The sequence below is a fragment of the Neolamprologus multifasciatus genome, chromosome 22 (assembly GCF_963576455.1).
Source record: "Neolamprologus multifasciatus chromosome 22, fNeoMul1.2, whole genome shotgun sequence".
Classification (NCBI taxonomy): domain Eukaryota; kingdom Metazoa; phylum Chordata; class Actinopteri; order Cichliformes; family Cichlidae; genus Neolamprologus; species Neolamprologus multifasciatus.
This window is the reverse complement of record NC_140459.1, coordinates 24,924,369-24,942,047: the sequence shown is the minus strand read 5'-3', so window position 1 is coordinate 24,942,047 and position 17,679 is coordinate 24,924,369. Positions and strand designations below refer to the sequence as shown.

The following is a 17,679-nucleotide window of genomic DNA, read 5'->3' as shown; positions in this document are numbered from 1 at the left end:
TGATGTAATCGCTAAAGTGATAAATTTCACATCTTTTTTCTGTCATCCAGTTACTGACATTTACGGCTTCACTTGTGCACAGTGAGTCAGTATAGCTTCTTCATAAACCACATATAGTCTCGTACAGTTCTGGGTGTGAGAATGAAAAGGCCTCTTAATACTCTTATACAGCAAAGTTTTAATCAGATGTTTATGTACTGTAATTGTGTGGATCATGGGAGCTAGTTACTGATCACAGGGCTCTTTATTTGAATTATCCTTTTAGTATCCTTTATAAATAGACATGTACTAGAGCAATAAAGGTTTTCTGCTTGTCCGTCTGCAGAATATATTCTGACTAGTTGCTCCCTCTCATGTAAATCCAGATATTCATGTTTGTCTGGGGTTCAGCTGGCCATCAGCTGTAGGCTCTGTGTGTATTCAGGTGTAACTCTTAGCAGAAGGCGAGAGGTGTTATGTGCGGCTTTTGCCTGGGCTAATTCTTCCAGGCCGGCTTGGTCTGCGAGGGCCCTCAAGAGTTTTTCTAGGAGCTGTTCCATCTGAAGAGTTAAGCAAGCCCACTGAGGTACTGTTTTGAGCTGTTCTGAGATTCAAGATGGCCATTAAGAGTCAAAACTTGACTCCAGAAGGACTTTTGATAATATGTGCTGAACTTCCAAACTCCCCCAGAAAACATTCTGAAGCACACTGGTTCAGGCAGCAGTTTGGTTTGGAGAAACACTAAAAGAAATGATGCAGTGCAGTCTGCAGACGTGTAAAGGTTTGGTGTTAATTGTCAGCAGCTGATGCTTCTTATTTCGACTGTTTGTACTGGCAGCTGCTGACGTGCAGTGGGAATCCTGTCTGTTGATACTCTGTGCATGATCAGGTTTTTCAGCCTCTTCAAGCGTTGTAAGGAAAGATGTGATGGTGTTGGAGAGACGTGCTGAAACCCTCACTCACTCATTAGCTGTAATGGAGAAAGCCACCCCTCTCCCCCTTTAAAGAATCCGTATAATGAATGTTAATTTGCTCTGGCTTGAGTTTTCTTGCCGTTTGCATATTTACCATACTGGTTTAATCTACAGATGACTCGTTTAAGGTATTTTGGCTACAGCTTTGATTTGATTGATTTCCAACTGGTGGAATTGCCAGTGAAGAGTTGTGGATGGGAGACAAAGCTCTGTAGGCTGTAAAGGAAACTGGCCACGTAGTATAAGATGTGATAGACCGGTCCATGCATACTCGCTAAGAATTGTTCACAAAAATCAAAACAGCCTTTTTTGAAATCTGGCAACAAGGGAAATGGCTACAAAAACAACACCACAGTGACGAAAAGCCACAGACTGAGCAGCAGATATATCATCGCCTTGACGTCCACCATTGTTTTCGCGTTACATATTAATTGCATCACAGGACGCTCGGCTGCATTACTATGATGACGACCACGCACACGCAATTGTTATGGAAAAACAGTCGATCCGAGTAGGTTGTAATTTCAAAGGCGCTTTGTGGCGTTCCAAAAGCATGTGTCCAATAAGGAAGTTGAAGAGCACCTTCTGGTGGATAAACTGTGCAACGTCAACTGTCACAACATTGCTGAAGGGTGTTTCCATCAACTCTTCTTGACTTCTACCGGCTGTTATAAATGACGTTACTGATCAATTGTCAAATGGCTAATGTTAGCTGGTCTGCACTGCAGATATTCCACATTTCAAGAAAACATGTGGTAATATTAACATTTTATTTAAATTTATTTATCATTTAAATTGTAAAAAAAGGGAATATCATTTTATTCATGTTTGCAGGCAGCAGCACTTGTGAGTGTGAGCAAATCAAGAGCACTTTCCATCCTCCTTTTCTAGGTAGCTGCAGGTGCTGATGACACACCGTCTAATTTGAGGTGTGAATCTTCTCAAACAGTGCCAACAGCAGTATCACGTTGCAATAGTAGTGACTCAGCATTATATCCAGTGACACAGCACTGTCAACTACAGGCACAGGTTCTGGCTGAAAACCTCAAATAAAAGTACAACATGGCTGTTGTACAACTAAAAGAACGCAATCTTGTTACCAGTCAGGAATGCACAGTGTTGTCAGGTAATACAAATATTTTCTGCCTGGGATGTCATATCTTGGGTGAAGCTTTTTAACCCGCTCTGCTCTTTCACTGTTACTGCATCAGTAATGTCCATCAACTTTTTGCTCGCAAATGCTGCAGAATGCTGATATTGATTGATTTATGAGAAGAAAAATAAAATGCGAAATGAGGATGTAAACATTTAAATTTGACTTTGTGTATGCTATCCTCTTGTCAAGAAGATGGTGGAGAAACTTGGGTTAATGAACTGTGGCCATCCAGAGTTCTTTTTTATGGCTGAAGCTTTCTGTGACTTTATTCTCTTCCTCTAAAAGAAATATAACTTTAAAACTTGAGTTTTAAATTGCACTTAATGCTTCTGGCTGGAGAGCTGGTATTGCTGCACTATAGACGACGGCCAAGTGAATATGTTGGTCTACTTTAGCAGCATAAATGCCCCTGCTCCTAATCTGGACTGCGCAGAGAGTGTCCCACGCTGCGTCTGTGTGTTAGTGTGAAGCAGCAATGGAAAATTGGATTACATCGAAGGAGTGCCCTCTGCTTGCTGCGGTGTCACCCTCCAATACCCAAATACATATGGATCCCGGTCTGAGAGAGGGATAATGGTATGATAATCCCACAGAATGTCACCCTGTGCTTCAAATTAAATTGTTATCGCCATAGCTACGTGGGTGGTTGTGCACGTGCGTGGTTTTTCAGCAGCACACGCCCAAATAGTCTCGGGGGTTGGTGGAGCAGCCTGAGAGCAGGCACAAAGTGGATGCTGGGCAGTGAGTACCTAAATTGTGCAGCGGTATGAGGATGAGGTGAAGTTGAACTAATTACTTTGACGGTGCTCTCGTATCTGCTCAGGGACCAGTTGGGTCAGGAGTTAAAGTCAGTACCGGCGAGGAGCGTTTGTCAGGCATTTTCACAGTTCATCTTGTTATTTGTTAAACTTTACTGAACCATTGTCATGTTCTGCCGAGGAATGTGATCACTTAAAACACATGCATGCTCGGCTCTGTGATCCTGAGCGCTACTCCCCCCTCTCCCAGAGCTCGCTAACACAGAATGTTTGTAAGGAAACCTAACCCAACACTGACGCTGATACAAGGCCAGAGGAATTCCTGTAACTTGAGTTTATACCTCCTGGGTTCTCTTTCTCCCTCCTCTCTCTTACACTCACACACACACCGGGTATTTCCTCTGTCGTCTCCTGTCTTTCTCATCAGCACTCTGTTCTGTGTCAGAGACGATGAACATTATAGATGCAGAAAGTCTCCTCGGCGTGATGTAGCAGCTGTTGCTGTTGAGGAGCGAGTGATTTCTTTTCATCACTCCTCAAAGTATCTGTGCGAGTGTGGCAGCAGCATTTTCATCCAAGAGCATCTCCCATCTGTAGGTAGTTATCCTCTGAAGAGGATTTTAGTGTTTCTGTGTGTGTGTTTCCACACAGCCACCAGAGTTGGATTATATGAAGTTGGACTTCCAGAGTTTTAATGTGCAACATGTGCCTAGTAATTAGAAAGCATTCCTTGTTTCCTGTGTGTTGTGACTGTGTTTCATGTAGGCTAAAGGGAAGTGTGTGTGTGTGTGTGTGTGTGTGTGTGTGTTGACTTTGAAGTCCATTCGAGGACTTTGGGCCATATAAATTTAATGGATAGAAAGGAAGGCATTTATCACATTCTCTCTGACAACTGGATTTAAAACCCATTCAAAACCTGGAGCCTGCCACTTCCTCCTCCGTGGCTGTGTCCAAATGGGGTTTTAATTGGCCATTATTTGACCTCACTCGGTGGGATTGTGTTGTTAACACATTTGACTTTATTTGGGTAACACTGCACAGCTTCCAGTCATAATTTGTCCACCTCACTTTATTTAGTCTTTAAGCTTTAAGCAGGTGTTTGATGCAGTTGCGGTAGTTTGCATGCTTGGATGTGTTTTCCATGACCTGCTTTTTCTGAAAGATCGCTCATTTGTGCAAGTGAAACACTGTGTGATAACGCTGAGTTGTTCAACACAAAAGGCAAACCAATCACATTTTCTACTTACTCTGGCTCACATTCCAACATTAAAGGTTTCCTCTTCCAACAAAACAGAACGTTTATTAATCATAAAGATGTTAAGTGTCCTCCTCCTCCATGCCTCCAAAACAGAAGCAACGCTAACATGAAGAAGTAATCTTTGTACTGTACCAACTGGATTTGACCAGTGACTAACGTGCTTTCTTTTTCCAATAAGTTAGAAAAAGCTGATATACACATTAGTTGTAAAAATTAAGAGAACTTAAGAAAAAAAACCCACAAACATTCAGAATAACACAAGACTTTCTTTCAGTCATTTGAATGTTTCATATTAAGAATGTGTGTAGCAGGGAAGCTGTAGCTTTAAAAGAAAATAGAAAAATAAGTCTTAATCCTTCCTTCATAATATTAGTTTTGGGCTAGTCTGTATCAGTATCTTAGCCTTTCATATGTAAGAGTAGCTAATTGCCTAATTTGTGGTGATTGCTAGGGCTTCAGTTTTTGAGTGATGGCTCTGTGCTTGAGGAACATGTGCACCAGTTTTTGATGCAGCTCACACTTCAGGTCTTACTGTCACTTCACTTTGTGACATTATTTGCGGCCTCACTCACAATGAATCTCTCAGCTTTCAGGGCTGATATTGTGGTGTGTGACAAATCAGATGATGGACGTGAGACCAAAGAAGGGTGACTGCAAAGAAAGGTGGCAACATCAGAGCATAAGTAATGTGCAGAGAACTGGCTACAAAAGTACAGAAAGTAAATGCTGAATAACAGCTAGGATGGCGGGCTGACTGTGAACATTGTGTTTTTGTAACCAGTCTCAGAATTTATTAAATACGTTGTGAATATTTTCCAGCAAATGAGCTTTCAAGATAACAGTTGAAGCCTTATGTTAAGAAAAAGAGGGGAAGACGTGGCTGTGACGAGCTGAGGCTCATGGAGCATGTGGGTTGTTTATTAGGCAGAACGCTGCTGCACATTACATCCTATTCATTTAATTCCTCTTTTCTGCCGGCTTGCGTTTCATAATTGTATTTTTGCGATTATTCCTTTTACCTGCCCCGTCTCTGTGTCATTACTTCAGTTTATTTATTTATTTTCAAGCTTCACTCCTCCAGTAAGCGCATCACAATCACTCACATGCTGTCCATGCAAAGGAGGCCAGCTGACTGTGGGTTTGTTTTCCTTCAGCGGGGCTGTCCAATCAGATCGTTGGATTACAGCCACCGCCCTCCGCGTGTTGTATCTGGCAGAGTTTCAAAACATCGGCAGAAGTGTCCGTGTGCATGTTGTGTTCGTGGAAGCGAGCCAACGGGGGTTGCCACAAGAGGGCGGAGCAGCGGCCGGTGGGGGTGGGGGTGGGGTCGGGGGCGAGGTGTTGAGAATGGCGAGAGGAGAGAGAGCAATGGTGGGAACAAAGAGGGGAGGGAGAAACTTTGTGAACAAGATATGCAGAGCGTTTTCTCAAAAGATAAGAGTAGGTGTCTGTGATTTGCATAGAAGGACCTTTGTCTGCTAGATGGCTTTCCAAGGATTGCTTGGAATGTTAGGATCAGTTATTCCTCAGATTATCCAGCCCGAACATACCAAAGTGGCTTAGTGCTGATGCTGGCTGGTTAGGCTTTCATAAGTGGAGTAACTCTGCTGATCTTCCTCTAGTTTTCTAATTTGCTGAAGTTAGTTTGCTCACTGAAGGATGACTGATGCATAAAATCTGCCTGGTGTAACAGCCTGTTTGAAGAAAAAAGGACCTCTGCTGTAGCTGAGACAGCTTTTTTTTTTTCTTGCACTTCACACTGTGGCCTCCAAGTCATGTCTTAGTAAAGGAAGGTTTTGTGTGTATGTGCACATGCTTAACCTTATGTCCTGATGTCTGCTCCTGCCTGAAGTGTAGCAATGGGGTGTGCTGCAATTCTGGACTGGTAATCAAGTGTTTGGAAGTTTAAAACAGACACACTTTCTAAAAATGATAACAGTATTTATTTAGCTTTTTTTGCCTCCTTTATGATTGTGTAAAATATATTTATTGCTGAACTTAGTCTTCGCTTGGAAGATGTTTTTATGTAAAACAATCTTTAAAAGCAGTGTTTGAAGTTTTGTTTTCTTCAAAAAAGAGATGAGCAGTCTGAGTATAGTAATTACATAAAGTGAGTTACTTAATTACTTGGTTACTTTAAGCTTTATTTTTTCCACTGGTGAATAAAACTGCCTTTCACAAATTCACACTGACATGTGACATCAGCTTCTAGGAATTTTCCGTTTTGCTCTGACCTTTTCTGTGTCTTTGTGTTGACAGGCAGTTAAAGAAAAGAGCACAGAGACCTGAGGCGATGACACAGATTAACAGAAGGTCTCTATTTAAATGATTCAAGCAAGTCCTGTTGTACTCATGCGTCACTTTTTGAACTTTGGAAACCATTTCCATTTAAAAGACGTTTTAAATGAATTCAACTTTAAACAGATTCATTCTGGGTCAAAATGTTCATGAGTTTTCTCACAGAGCTCTTACACACTGTTGGTGGAAAAATAAAATACAGGAGGAAACGCATTTGGATCACAGCTGTTTTTTAAAATTATGAAATTAAAGTATAAACTTGCTAAATCTTGCTGGCTTCAGGTTACTTCAATTTACTTCAGTTGAGTTTAAAATGATAGTGTTTGTACAAATTAGAGGAGGCTGCACATGCGGACATGCAGTTGCTAGCAGGGCTGTGAGTCTGCCATCTAGATGCTGGAGCTGCTTACTGTCAACAACACTGGAGACAACCATCTTCTGCTTGTGCTGCTGTTGATCATTGAGTCAGCTTTGGAGGAGACGAGGTTCTGATATACAAAGTGTTTAAAAACCATTACAATAGTTCAGTCAGTCTTTTTTTCTTGTGTTTGTTTGTGGATAAAGCGTGTTGCGGGCTGGTCAAATGATGTGATGGTAACCTGATGGTAACCTTGACACTACTAGGCTTTGTAGAAGTAATCCAGCAGGTTAACGTCTATTCATTGTCTGGTACCAGAGGGCAGCTGTAGAAATTCACTGCTGCAATGCGTGCGCGATTAGTTTTTTGTTTTGTTTTGTTTTTTGAGCAAACTTGTTTTCAGTTTCCCAAGCAGCCCTGTTTCTGTGGCACCACTGTGTGACATTACATGGCCCTCGTCCCTTCCCCCCACTCGGCTGTGCACGCAGGGAGCGCATGCTGCATGCAGTGATTTTTTTTTTTTTTTTTTTTTTTTTTTTAAATTGGCTATTGAAGTTTGCCCCCCCCCCCCCCCCCCCTTCCCAGTGCATTGCATGGTGGGAAAGGGGAAACAGGATTGATCCTGCTGCTGTGTGAATACAAATATGGGGAACTTGCAGCCATTGTGCATCGCTGTTATTTCCCTCAGGAGTTAACCTTTTTGCTTCGTGACGGTGCTGCGGTGTGAAACTATTGGCATTTATTTAAAAAACAAAAATGCAACACGTCAGATTCGGGTGAAAATGCACACCCTAACTCATCAGTGTATTAATCAATTCATGATTTTGAGGTTACAAAGATCAACGCTAATTTTTTTTATGCATTTATTTTTGTCATTGAATCAGTTTCTGTTTACTCCTCTTCATCTCCAGCTTCTCCTCTTTGTTTTTAGTTTTATAATTTTAAGATTTAGGATGCCTACATTTCATACAGCAATAATAATGATGATAATAATGATGATAATAATGATAATGGATTGCATTTATATAGCGCTTTTCGAGACCCTCAAAGCTCTTTACAATTCCACTATTCATTCACTCTCACATTCACACACTGGTGGAGGCAAGCTACAGTTGTAGCCACAGCTGCCCTGGGGCAGACTGACAGAAGCGAGGCTGCCATATCGCGCCATCGGCCCTTCTGGCCATTACCAGTAGGCGGCAGATGAAGTGTCTTGCCCAAGGACACAACGACCGAGACAGTCCGAGCTCGAACCGGCAACCTTCCGGTTACAAGACAAACTGCCAACTCTTTGAACCACGATTGCCCCTGTTGCTGTTCACAACATTGAACAATGATTTTGGGGCAAATTTCAGGGGTCAGACCTCCTGTTTGAAAAACATTAAAGTGGTAAACATAGGTTATCATAAGTGTTAAATGTTAAAAAGTTAGTTATTTAATGATTAAATGGCTAATATTAACGCGTATTGACATTAGTCGTTTTGCTATTATGAATTACATTATTGGGTATCTTTTGCACTACATCACACAACTGAAAAATAGTATTTATAATGATGTGTTAGCTAAGGTGTTTACCATTTTCATGAAATCGTCATTTAATTTAACATTCCCATTACAGCACAAGGCTTTTGTGAACTGTGTGGAGCCGAATGCAGAAGAACCAAGAAGGTATAGGAGCAAAATAACATTCAAGCAATAAAAGTGTGCAAAGATCCAGCAGTCTGGACGTGATTGGTACTTGACCCTCTGTGTCACCATGCCTTTTGGATGTAGACGAGCAGAATGTCCCTCTGCCTGAAGCTTTTGCTCGTGCCACACATTAGTGTGTAATAAATAATGTTGGTGAGTCTGCTTTGCCTCGAGGCCTCCCCTCCAGGCTGTTCTCTGTGGAATTTACAACTTTGATGGCATTACCCACATTTCACATCTTTTCATGTTGTTGTTCTCATTTCTTCATGGGAAGCACATGGTGCTGCCTGATGTGAAATCCGACATGTCCAAAATATTGTAGAATATTCTCTAGGGCTGCCACAAACGATTATTTCGATAGTCGACTAGTCATCGATTATTTTTGCGATTAGTCGACTAATCAGATCATGCATCCATTGGACGTAAAATGTACAGCTTATTGCACGAGCAGCATCTGCTCTTATATAACTATCATTAGCTTACAGCTTTAAGTGTTTAAGGTATGTGCTAACTAAAAATAAAGACAAGATGATAGTTTATTACATTTTAATAACTTTTGATGATTGTTTCGGTGGAGTTTAATAAACTCAGCCGTCTGCTCCTTGCTATCTAAAATATAACGGGACACCGGAGTATATTCTCGAGCATCTCACATTTCTGATAATCAGCTGTCTGCTTGACGATTATTCAGCTGTGTAAAAACTAGAGATGGACCGATCTGATATTACATATCGGTATCGGTCCGATACTGACCCAAATTACTGGATCGGATATCGGCGAGAAATAAAAAATGTAATCGATCCATTAAATATCAGAAAAGCACCTCACAAAACTTGCTACACAGCGTAACTCGTCTCATAACCGTAGCACGTCGCAGCAGTGTGCATCACGTGATAGAGCGGCTGTGCGTATTTGTAGCCTAGCTAGCAAACCAGCATTTCATCTCCGAGGAAGTTTTCCCAGAGAGAAGTAAAGCAAGTGTGTAAGTTCATCTCTGAATGTTTGTAAAGCTTATGGAGCGACTGCCTCTCTCTCTCTCTCTCTCCTGCTGCTACTTCAATCATGAAACTGCCTAATGATCAGCTGATCGGCTTTTCTGTCGCAAGTCCGTCTCTCTTCTTAGTTTTTGGCCCACTTCTCACCAGAAAGAGGAAACCAGCGGCTGAACAACAGCAGCACGTTTAAGCTTGATAAGCTGTTGTTAGAATTTATTTATTAATACTTTCTACACCAGGATCCTTTTCTACGTAGCTGACTGCTGGTAACTGTGCAGGGGCGGATCTAGCAAAGTTTAGCCAGGGGGGCCGATAGGGCATGAACAGGGAAAAGGGGGGCACAAAGACATACTTTTCTTTCTTATTCTCATTTAAAATATCTAGCTTTTAATAAATAATTATCTGACTCTTACACCCAAAGTTTTAATCTGATGTAAAATATATAGAAGTCCATTACTGTATATAGTAACTGTTAAGTCTAATATACCCTAGTAAGCTAGTACTTTTTCCTTTGGGAAGATACCATCTGTGCAGTCTGCAATTCTGTTGAAGAAAGATGTTGAATCTATTTAATTATTCTTGAAAAATAATTTATTTCTGTGCATTTTTCCCCCTGCATCAAATTAAATTTGATTACATCGATTAAGCATCCTGAGGTGGAGGGTGGTTCCCTATTTTTTTTTTTTTTTTTTTTTGCTGGGAGTTTGCAACCCTATTAGTTAGGTTGCTTAATATTTCTGCTAAGTACTCTTTAAAATACCAAAATAGGGAGGATGGAGCAGGTTTAAGTTTATTAGATTGATCAGTGTTGCTGAACTATGAAATATTTTGGGCGCAGTGTATTTTTTACATACAGGTATAACAGAATAGCTTTAGTGTTGTTGTTTATTTAAACTTGAGTATGAACTTATACAAAATGCAGCAAGATATTAAAAAAAACGTTTTATTGATTAAAAAAATACACTATATCTGATTCATATCGGTATCGGCAGATATCCAAATTTATGATATCGGTATCGGACATAAAAAAGTGGTATCGTGCCATCTCAACAACTCAAGTTGTTTAACTTGAGTAGCGAAAGACGGAGGTGGGTTTGAAAATTATTTGCCGAGAGTCCGGTGTTCTCACGGGCTCTAGTGAGCCTTGAACCCCAGCTAGCTATCGAGCTGGTGGGTAACAGATGTCTCCGAAAACGTCTGAGCGCTTTTGAAAATATGTGGTGTCTTGATAAACTGAGCAGATGTTTGAAGTTTACACAGCTACATTCTCGCCTGAAAATATGTTAAACGTTTATTTTGTGACCCAGAAAGAATAATAAGAGTAATATTAAAACTAACTAGCTGCCGCCATTGTTGGAAAATGAGCAGGGCCGTGCAATGAATTCTGGGATAGGTTGGGCCACGAAGTATACACCCAACCCATCCTTCAAATCTGGGGAAATGAAGGATGCATTTGTCGGAGTCTTCGAATTTGGACAGTCTTCGTCGTGTCGCTGTAACGTAATCGGCCTACAAAAGCGGGCACAGGAGGATGTGGTTCCTGAATTTGGACACAGCTACGATACCGGACACAGCTTCTTCTTCTTCTTGGGGGTTTAACGGCAGCTGGCCGTTAAACATGCAGTGCTGCCATCTTCTGTTTCTGTTTCCGTTATTACACTCTTAAATCCTACTACTTATTCCTGCATCTTTTGGGATCTTACAAAGCTTCAAACGACGCGTCAACTATTAACAATTTTCAACACCAGTGCACATGTTAAGTTTGAAAAGTGAATGTTACAGTTAGGTCCTTCAAAGTCTGCAGACTGTTAAAGCTTTGCTATCTCTTTGATAGCTTTGTTTTTTGTTTTCCTTCCTAGTGATGGCCTCTCTCTGAGCCTGGCTCTACCAGAGGTTTCTTCCCATTAAAAGCATGTTTTTTCCTTCCCACTGTTGCCAAGTGTTTGTTGATAGGGGGACATCTGCTATTTGGAGCTTTCTCTGTATTATTGTAGAACCTTTATCTTACAGTTATAAAGCGCCTCAAGGCAAATGTTATTTTGATTTGGCAATTGAAGTTCTAGTCAGACGCTTTCAAATACAAGTCCAACACCTGTAGTCATCTCAGAATCTTTACGTAATTTGTAATGGGGTGACCAGGGAACAGGCTTCATCTGACCATGACACTATTCATCAATAAATTGGCCAGTTACTTTTGAGTCTCTGAAATTGGGGCACTGTTTACTTAAAAAGTCCTAAACAGGTAATGCAAAGTTGTGGTGGTACATAAACACAATTACAGAGTGTCTCACTGTCCAAAAGCCTGTGGGCTGTATCTGTAAATAAATGTTTTAGCTAAACTCCTTTTTAAAAAGAAAGTAAATAGTCTTTTACAAAAACTAGTTTCCTCCTTCATAACAGCTCCAGTGGAAGAATTTTGAACCTTTATTAATATAGGGTATTAGAGAGAAGACATGAAAAATGTGAGACAGCAGGGGGAAGACGAGCAGTAAAAGGACTCGGGGCAAATTTAATTTTTGACATATTTTTTTCCCCCTTTAAATTTTAAAATCAGTGACTGTGTAATACCCCCATCCATTGCAAATAACTTGACACATCACTGTTTCATTAAATGTTAGCATTTAACCTCTGGGCAACAACAGGATGGCAGTGTCTCTCTTTCATGTACAATCTGTGATCCTAACTTAAAGCCACAACTCTCAGGCATGATTCTCCTATTTCTGATAAAAACACAGTCCTTATACAGTTTAAAACTTGCAAATCCACTTCAACCGATCTCCTAGAAAGAACCTGTCTCAGACTGAAAGAGGTACTGAAGACAGAGGCAGGCTGAGAGAGAGCACTGCCTTAAAGAGACTGTATTCTGTGCAAGTCAATAATATCGATCCTTGCTCCTAGAGGCCTTGTGGTGTTATGTAATCTCCAACACTGTGTGTATGAGAGAGTATGATTCACCTCAAGGACCATTGATGACATGTGTGGAGCAGATAGGATTAAAAATGTGTGAAGGGCCTTGCAGCTAAGATCTGCTACCGTGAAAGAAGATTCCCGTTGTTTTTCCCTTGGCCATGTTACAGCATGCACAAATGGCAGCCTGAAATAACACAGCTTTGAGGTATTGGTTTCTTAATGACCCATATTAAACTTTAGTGATGATAGAGGTGTTCAGTGGAATTGATTCCCTCTATTTGTCACCCTAAATGATTATAAGAAGAGTCTTCATCTAAAATAATTTTCCCACCCGGATTTCATTAAATAACTGGTCATGCAGTAGTCACTTGGAGGAGTTGCGTTTGATCCCTGTACTGCTGATTTGCAGCTATTCGTCAGTTGCTCAACCCCACCCCACATCACCTTCCTCATCCTCCTCACCCCCTCCTCTTCAAACCAGCTGCATTCCTCGCTGTTGTGTGTTCTGTGCTCCTGGAATTTGCAAGAAGTCATCGGGGGAGGGATGGGACAGGAAAGCCGGGAAGAGGAAGGCACTGAGTGACAAAGTGGCGCCGAGATCGAAGTGAAGCACTGAGGTTAACAGAAGGAGAGATTGTAAGAAAAGCACAAGAAGAAAAGGATCCAACAGCCAGAGGCAGAAAGAGGAGGAAGTCTGATAAAGGGGGAGGTGTGCGTCCTATTAGATTATCCTGCTCCCCAGGGGAACAGCCAATATTGATGGATTGATTGCAGGCCCCTCCCCATCCACTCAGGTCTCCTGCTATTGGGTGCCACTGATCTGGTGTCTCTTTGGGATATGACGCCCTGTGCATATTTAATTAGCCCTCCATTACAAGCGATCGGTATTCAAGCAGGGGGGTTTAAAGCAAAGCTCAGTGTTTAGCAGCAAAGGTTAAATGACATCTTCCATTTCTGTCCTGAGGGACATTTTTGTCCACGATGATCAGTGCAGCTTTTACCTCATCTCCTGTATGTGGTGCATCCTGATAAACATGCGAGCATATTAGCAATATTTGTGTTAAAATCTCAACAAGCCCAAGACTTCTTTCCAGATTGAGTATTGATTCAGTTTTGGTGGCCTCTTGGCCGCCATGTTTAAGAAGAGAAGTGCTCTCAGGGGTTTTGAGCTCTGTTTGAGCCTCCCTGCTAGGACATGCATATGTATAACTTCTTTATCATTCAAGGCCTTTTCTCTTAAATTAGGTGTGTGTGTGTGGGAGAAAGGGACTAACACTTATTGTGGTGTTTAATTTATTCATGCTGCTTGTCTCATTTTACCGTCGACCTTTTGTTGACTCACAGCAGCAAAACACAACAGCTTTTCAAACGCCGACGCTGCATCCAGATTATAGTTGAGATGAGGGGTCAGGCACTGTTTCAGAAATAACATCCATCAGTAACAGGCGTGAAAACGCATATCACCTGAACATTTGCTGCTCGTGCTAGTAGCAATTTAAAATGCAAAAAAACCCAAAATACAGCATAGATGGAAGTCATCCATGCGTCTATAATCATTATCCATGTTAAATCAGTGAATGAAAAGCAATAGTGAATGATGCAAAACTGTGTCTCCATCACCTGAATAGCTACAGGTCTTAGTTTTTGTCTTTGACAGTATAATTATAATAATTTGTCTTTGGTGCAATATAATCTGATTGAACTGAAAGTTTAAATTCTCAGTGGTCCAGTGACATCAAAGTGGTGTGGACACGAGTCACAGACGATAGAAACGTAGACGCTGAGTCACAGGTAAAGCTAGGTTCTCTTTCACTACGTTATTACAGCTGGGTATTGAGAGGACGGATTGTTGTGGTTGAAAGTATAAAATTCACATGTAGGCGGTCAGAGGCTCAGGTCTACTAGTCCCGTGCTGAATAATGAACGCATATGTGAATGGTGATGGTGGTAGTAGTACCAGTCCATTTACCATTATGTGTGGCATTGCCATATTTTGTGGCAATTTTGAAATTTAAAGGAAACCTGTTGCTACTATGCTGCTTAATAGTTTATGCAGACTCGTTTAGCTTATGCTGTACCTCAGTGCATCGCCCTCATTGTATCCACTCTCTAAAACGAGCTGCTTTAGGTCCCGCCCCGCCCTCCCTTTAAGCCAGCTTTCTTCTGTTTGGTTGCTCCACATTAACCGACGGTTCGAGAAGCAGTGTTCGACGGGTGGGGCTTTCTTTGCCAGACACTACCATATTAGCAGTATCTGAAAGAGAAGACTTGATTTTATTATTTGGAGATGAGGTTCATGTGTCAGCATGTGTGTAGCATTAAGCCCTATGTTAAAGTGTTCTACCTGAGTATTCAAAGCGCTTTGTACAATATGCCTCACTCACCCATTCATATAAGCACGTTTTTTTCCCCTTTTTTATGTAAGTGCTATATAGCTATCTAACATTCACACACACTCATACTCTGATGCATGCCTCTGAGAGCAATTTGAGGTTAATATCTTGCCCAAGGATATTTGGCATGCAGACTGGAGTTGCTGTGGTCAGCACCCAGACTCTGGCCCCTTTGAGCTTGATGTTGATGTCTGAACGCACAGCTGAAACGATGTGTGTGCTACCTGTTTTCTCAGGTGTTTCTGTTCTTCTGTGAAACCTGCACGGTGCCTATCTGCAGAGAGTGCAGCATGGGCCGTCACATGGGCCACACTTTTGTTTACCTGCAAGACGCCGTTCAGGACTGCCGGGCCATCACCATCCAGCTGCTGGCAGATGCACAGCAGGGACGACAGGCGGTGCAGGTAGGACCGCAACCTCACTGATGATAAATTCTGTTGTGTTTGTATGTTGGTGGTGGTGAGGTGACTCAACGCACTGTGCGTAATATTGGAGCAGAATCAGAAGAAAGTGATTTGAGTGTTAACTCAACAAACCCAAACAATTCAAGGACTTACAGGTAAGGTTGTCCTACTTCTGACAAAAAACAAGGTTCTTGCGAAGAGTAAAATATCCAAATGAACCTTTATCACTGCCTAATGAGGCTGAGTAGAAACTAGAGAGCAGCTGTGCGTGCCCCCCCCCCCCCCCTCCCCGTCTTCCTTCAGGACAGAGTGACCACCTATGGGAGACAATCAGCTTCAATATGTTTGAGAGTGACCAGTCCCTGGTGCTGGGAAGCCTTAGGGGTTAGAGGTCTCCAGCTGGCTCTAAAAAAGGGGGGTGGGGCTGTATGGAATGAGTTCTTTTGAGTGGGGGTGAGGGTGGGGGGGATAAGGCTTAAGGTCAAAGGGGAGGAGGAGTGGAAAGGAGCATGGGGGAGGGTAGATGAGGTATTTAAAGGATTTCAGAGAAAGGAAAACTCCCCTCTTCTTTCACAGAAGTGCAGCACTTTGCCCCCCTGTATTCACTCGCTCCCCCTCCACCTCTTTCTCCCACTCCCACACAAACACACAACACCTCTTCATTTACATAATTATAGATTGGGTGGCAGCTTCCTAAGCCCCCCCACCCCCAACCGAAATTCCTGCTTATACAGTGACACATGAATAAGTTGGAGGAAAAAATGTGAGTTTTATTAACTCACTGGTCTTGTTTTGGTTTTTTGGGTTGGTTTTTTATTATTTTTTTGGTGGGGGGGGGTGTTCTTTTTACACTTGTAGTTTTTCACATTAAAAATTCCAAACCATGAGCAGAAGGATTTTCTGTGATTTCTGTGAGTAATAGTGGAATCTTCAGTTATTCACATGTCAATCTAAATGTAGAGTTTAGAACTTCCTTTTTGAATACCTTGTGGTCAAACACTCAGCCAATCGTAAAGTCGGGTAATGGATTAGTTGTTAGTTTGAAATGGTAACTGGCTCACAGGGATACGTCAGACACAGGAGTGTTATCTAATTTGCCTCAAAGGCGGGGTGGTGGTTGTGACCTTGGTAAACACTCACCCAAAACATGAAACACTAGCTCATTGCGCTGAGGTCACATGACTTGCTGGCACGTACTATCTATTCAGTAGAGCATGTGCCTCACCTATCTGTTTCCCAGCTTAACCTCTGTGTGACCGCGCCCTGCTTTGTACCTTAATGGATGGGTAGTTGTAGGGATGCACAGATTGTGAAATTCTCAGCCGATACCAGTGTTTAAAATGGCAAGTTAACAAATGTGGCTTTTTTGTGTGTTCGTTTTGTTGTTTGTTTTAACCCTTGGCCTTTGTCACACTCTCTGTATCTTTGTGCTGCTTGGCTGATTTATTGGTGCGTGAGCAGCGCTTATGTCAACAAATTCAGAAATGTCACCACACAGATTTGCCAAACTCCTGGCCAGAAATAAAAATCATGTCCCACAGCACACACTGGGATCATCATTATCATCAACAACAAACACCACACACTTGGTTTCATGAGAAGCACTGGGGTACGAGTAGCTGAGTCATAAGATACACCACCTGCCGTCTGGCAGCACCTTGGGCTTTGTGTGAGTGTTTGTGTGTCTGTCCACTTTTGTCCAGGTCACCGCGGGAGTAAATACTGACGCCAGATAATGTGCAAACACACGTAGGCATAGGCAACACACACGCACACACTCTGCTGTCCCCTGAGGTAGGAAATTTCCGCCCACTCTATACCCATTATCTTCGTTGACCCCTAACCCTGGACTTGTGACCTCCTGGTTGGCCGGAGCTCTATGCCTCAGAAGGTTTGATTGGTTAGTTTGACTCTCTTTGTGCTGCAAGCTGTGCTCCTCTGGGAATGTGAAGAGAAATGCGGAAGATGATGGAGACACAGAGACTGCGAGGGAGAGAGGGATGGAGGGGTGGAAGCAGGAGATGCAAAAAAAAAAATCACGGGGAGGGAAACCAAGATGGTTAAGAGAGGAGAGGGTGAAAGAAATCGTTAAATAGATTTCCTATCAGTATCAAAAAATCAATCTTGTAGAAATGTACAGACGGTGAGGAAAAAGGTGGTAGCATTTTAATTTCAACGTGGCTCCTTATTAACTTGATTGATAACAGTCGGCCCCTCTGATTCCTTCAGAATTCCCGTCCTGCTGTTTCTTCTCTGGGGGCCTGATTTAGTTGTCCCTTTAGCTGGCTGTTTCAAATAGCCAGGCCAAAGAGAAAAGAGCCCTGCTGCCAGGCTTTATTGCTGCAGGGATGCATTGGGGGGTGTTATGTGTCTTAAGACCGGGGCTGCAGATCGCGAGCGGTGGTTTAGCTGACCTTTGATCCTTGCGGCTGATATCACAAAGGAAGACTTAAACCCTCCTCCCCTTCGTCCCTGTGAGGTCCTGATCACCCTCTGACCCCCCAGAA

At 42.2% G+C, this 17,679-nt stretch overlaps 1 protein-coding gene across 1 annotated transcript in view; it reads left to right on the top strand.

The window, feature by feature from the left end:
* The window catches only part of trim71 (tripartite motif containing 71, E3 ubiquitin protein ligase), a 34,850-nt gene that overhangs the window by 4,763 nt on the left and 12,408 nt on the right, over positions 1-17,679 (top strand). Inside the window, exon 2 of the mRNA XM_085148427.1 lies at positions 15,005-15,172. Coding sequence (XP_085004553.1) covers positions 15,005-15,172 — 168 coding nt within the window. The remainder of the gene's footprint in view (positions 1-15,004; positions 15,173-17,679) is intronic.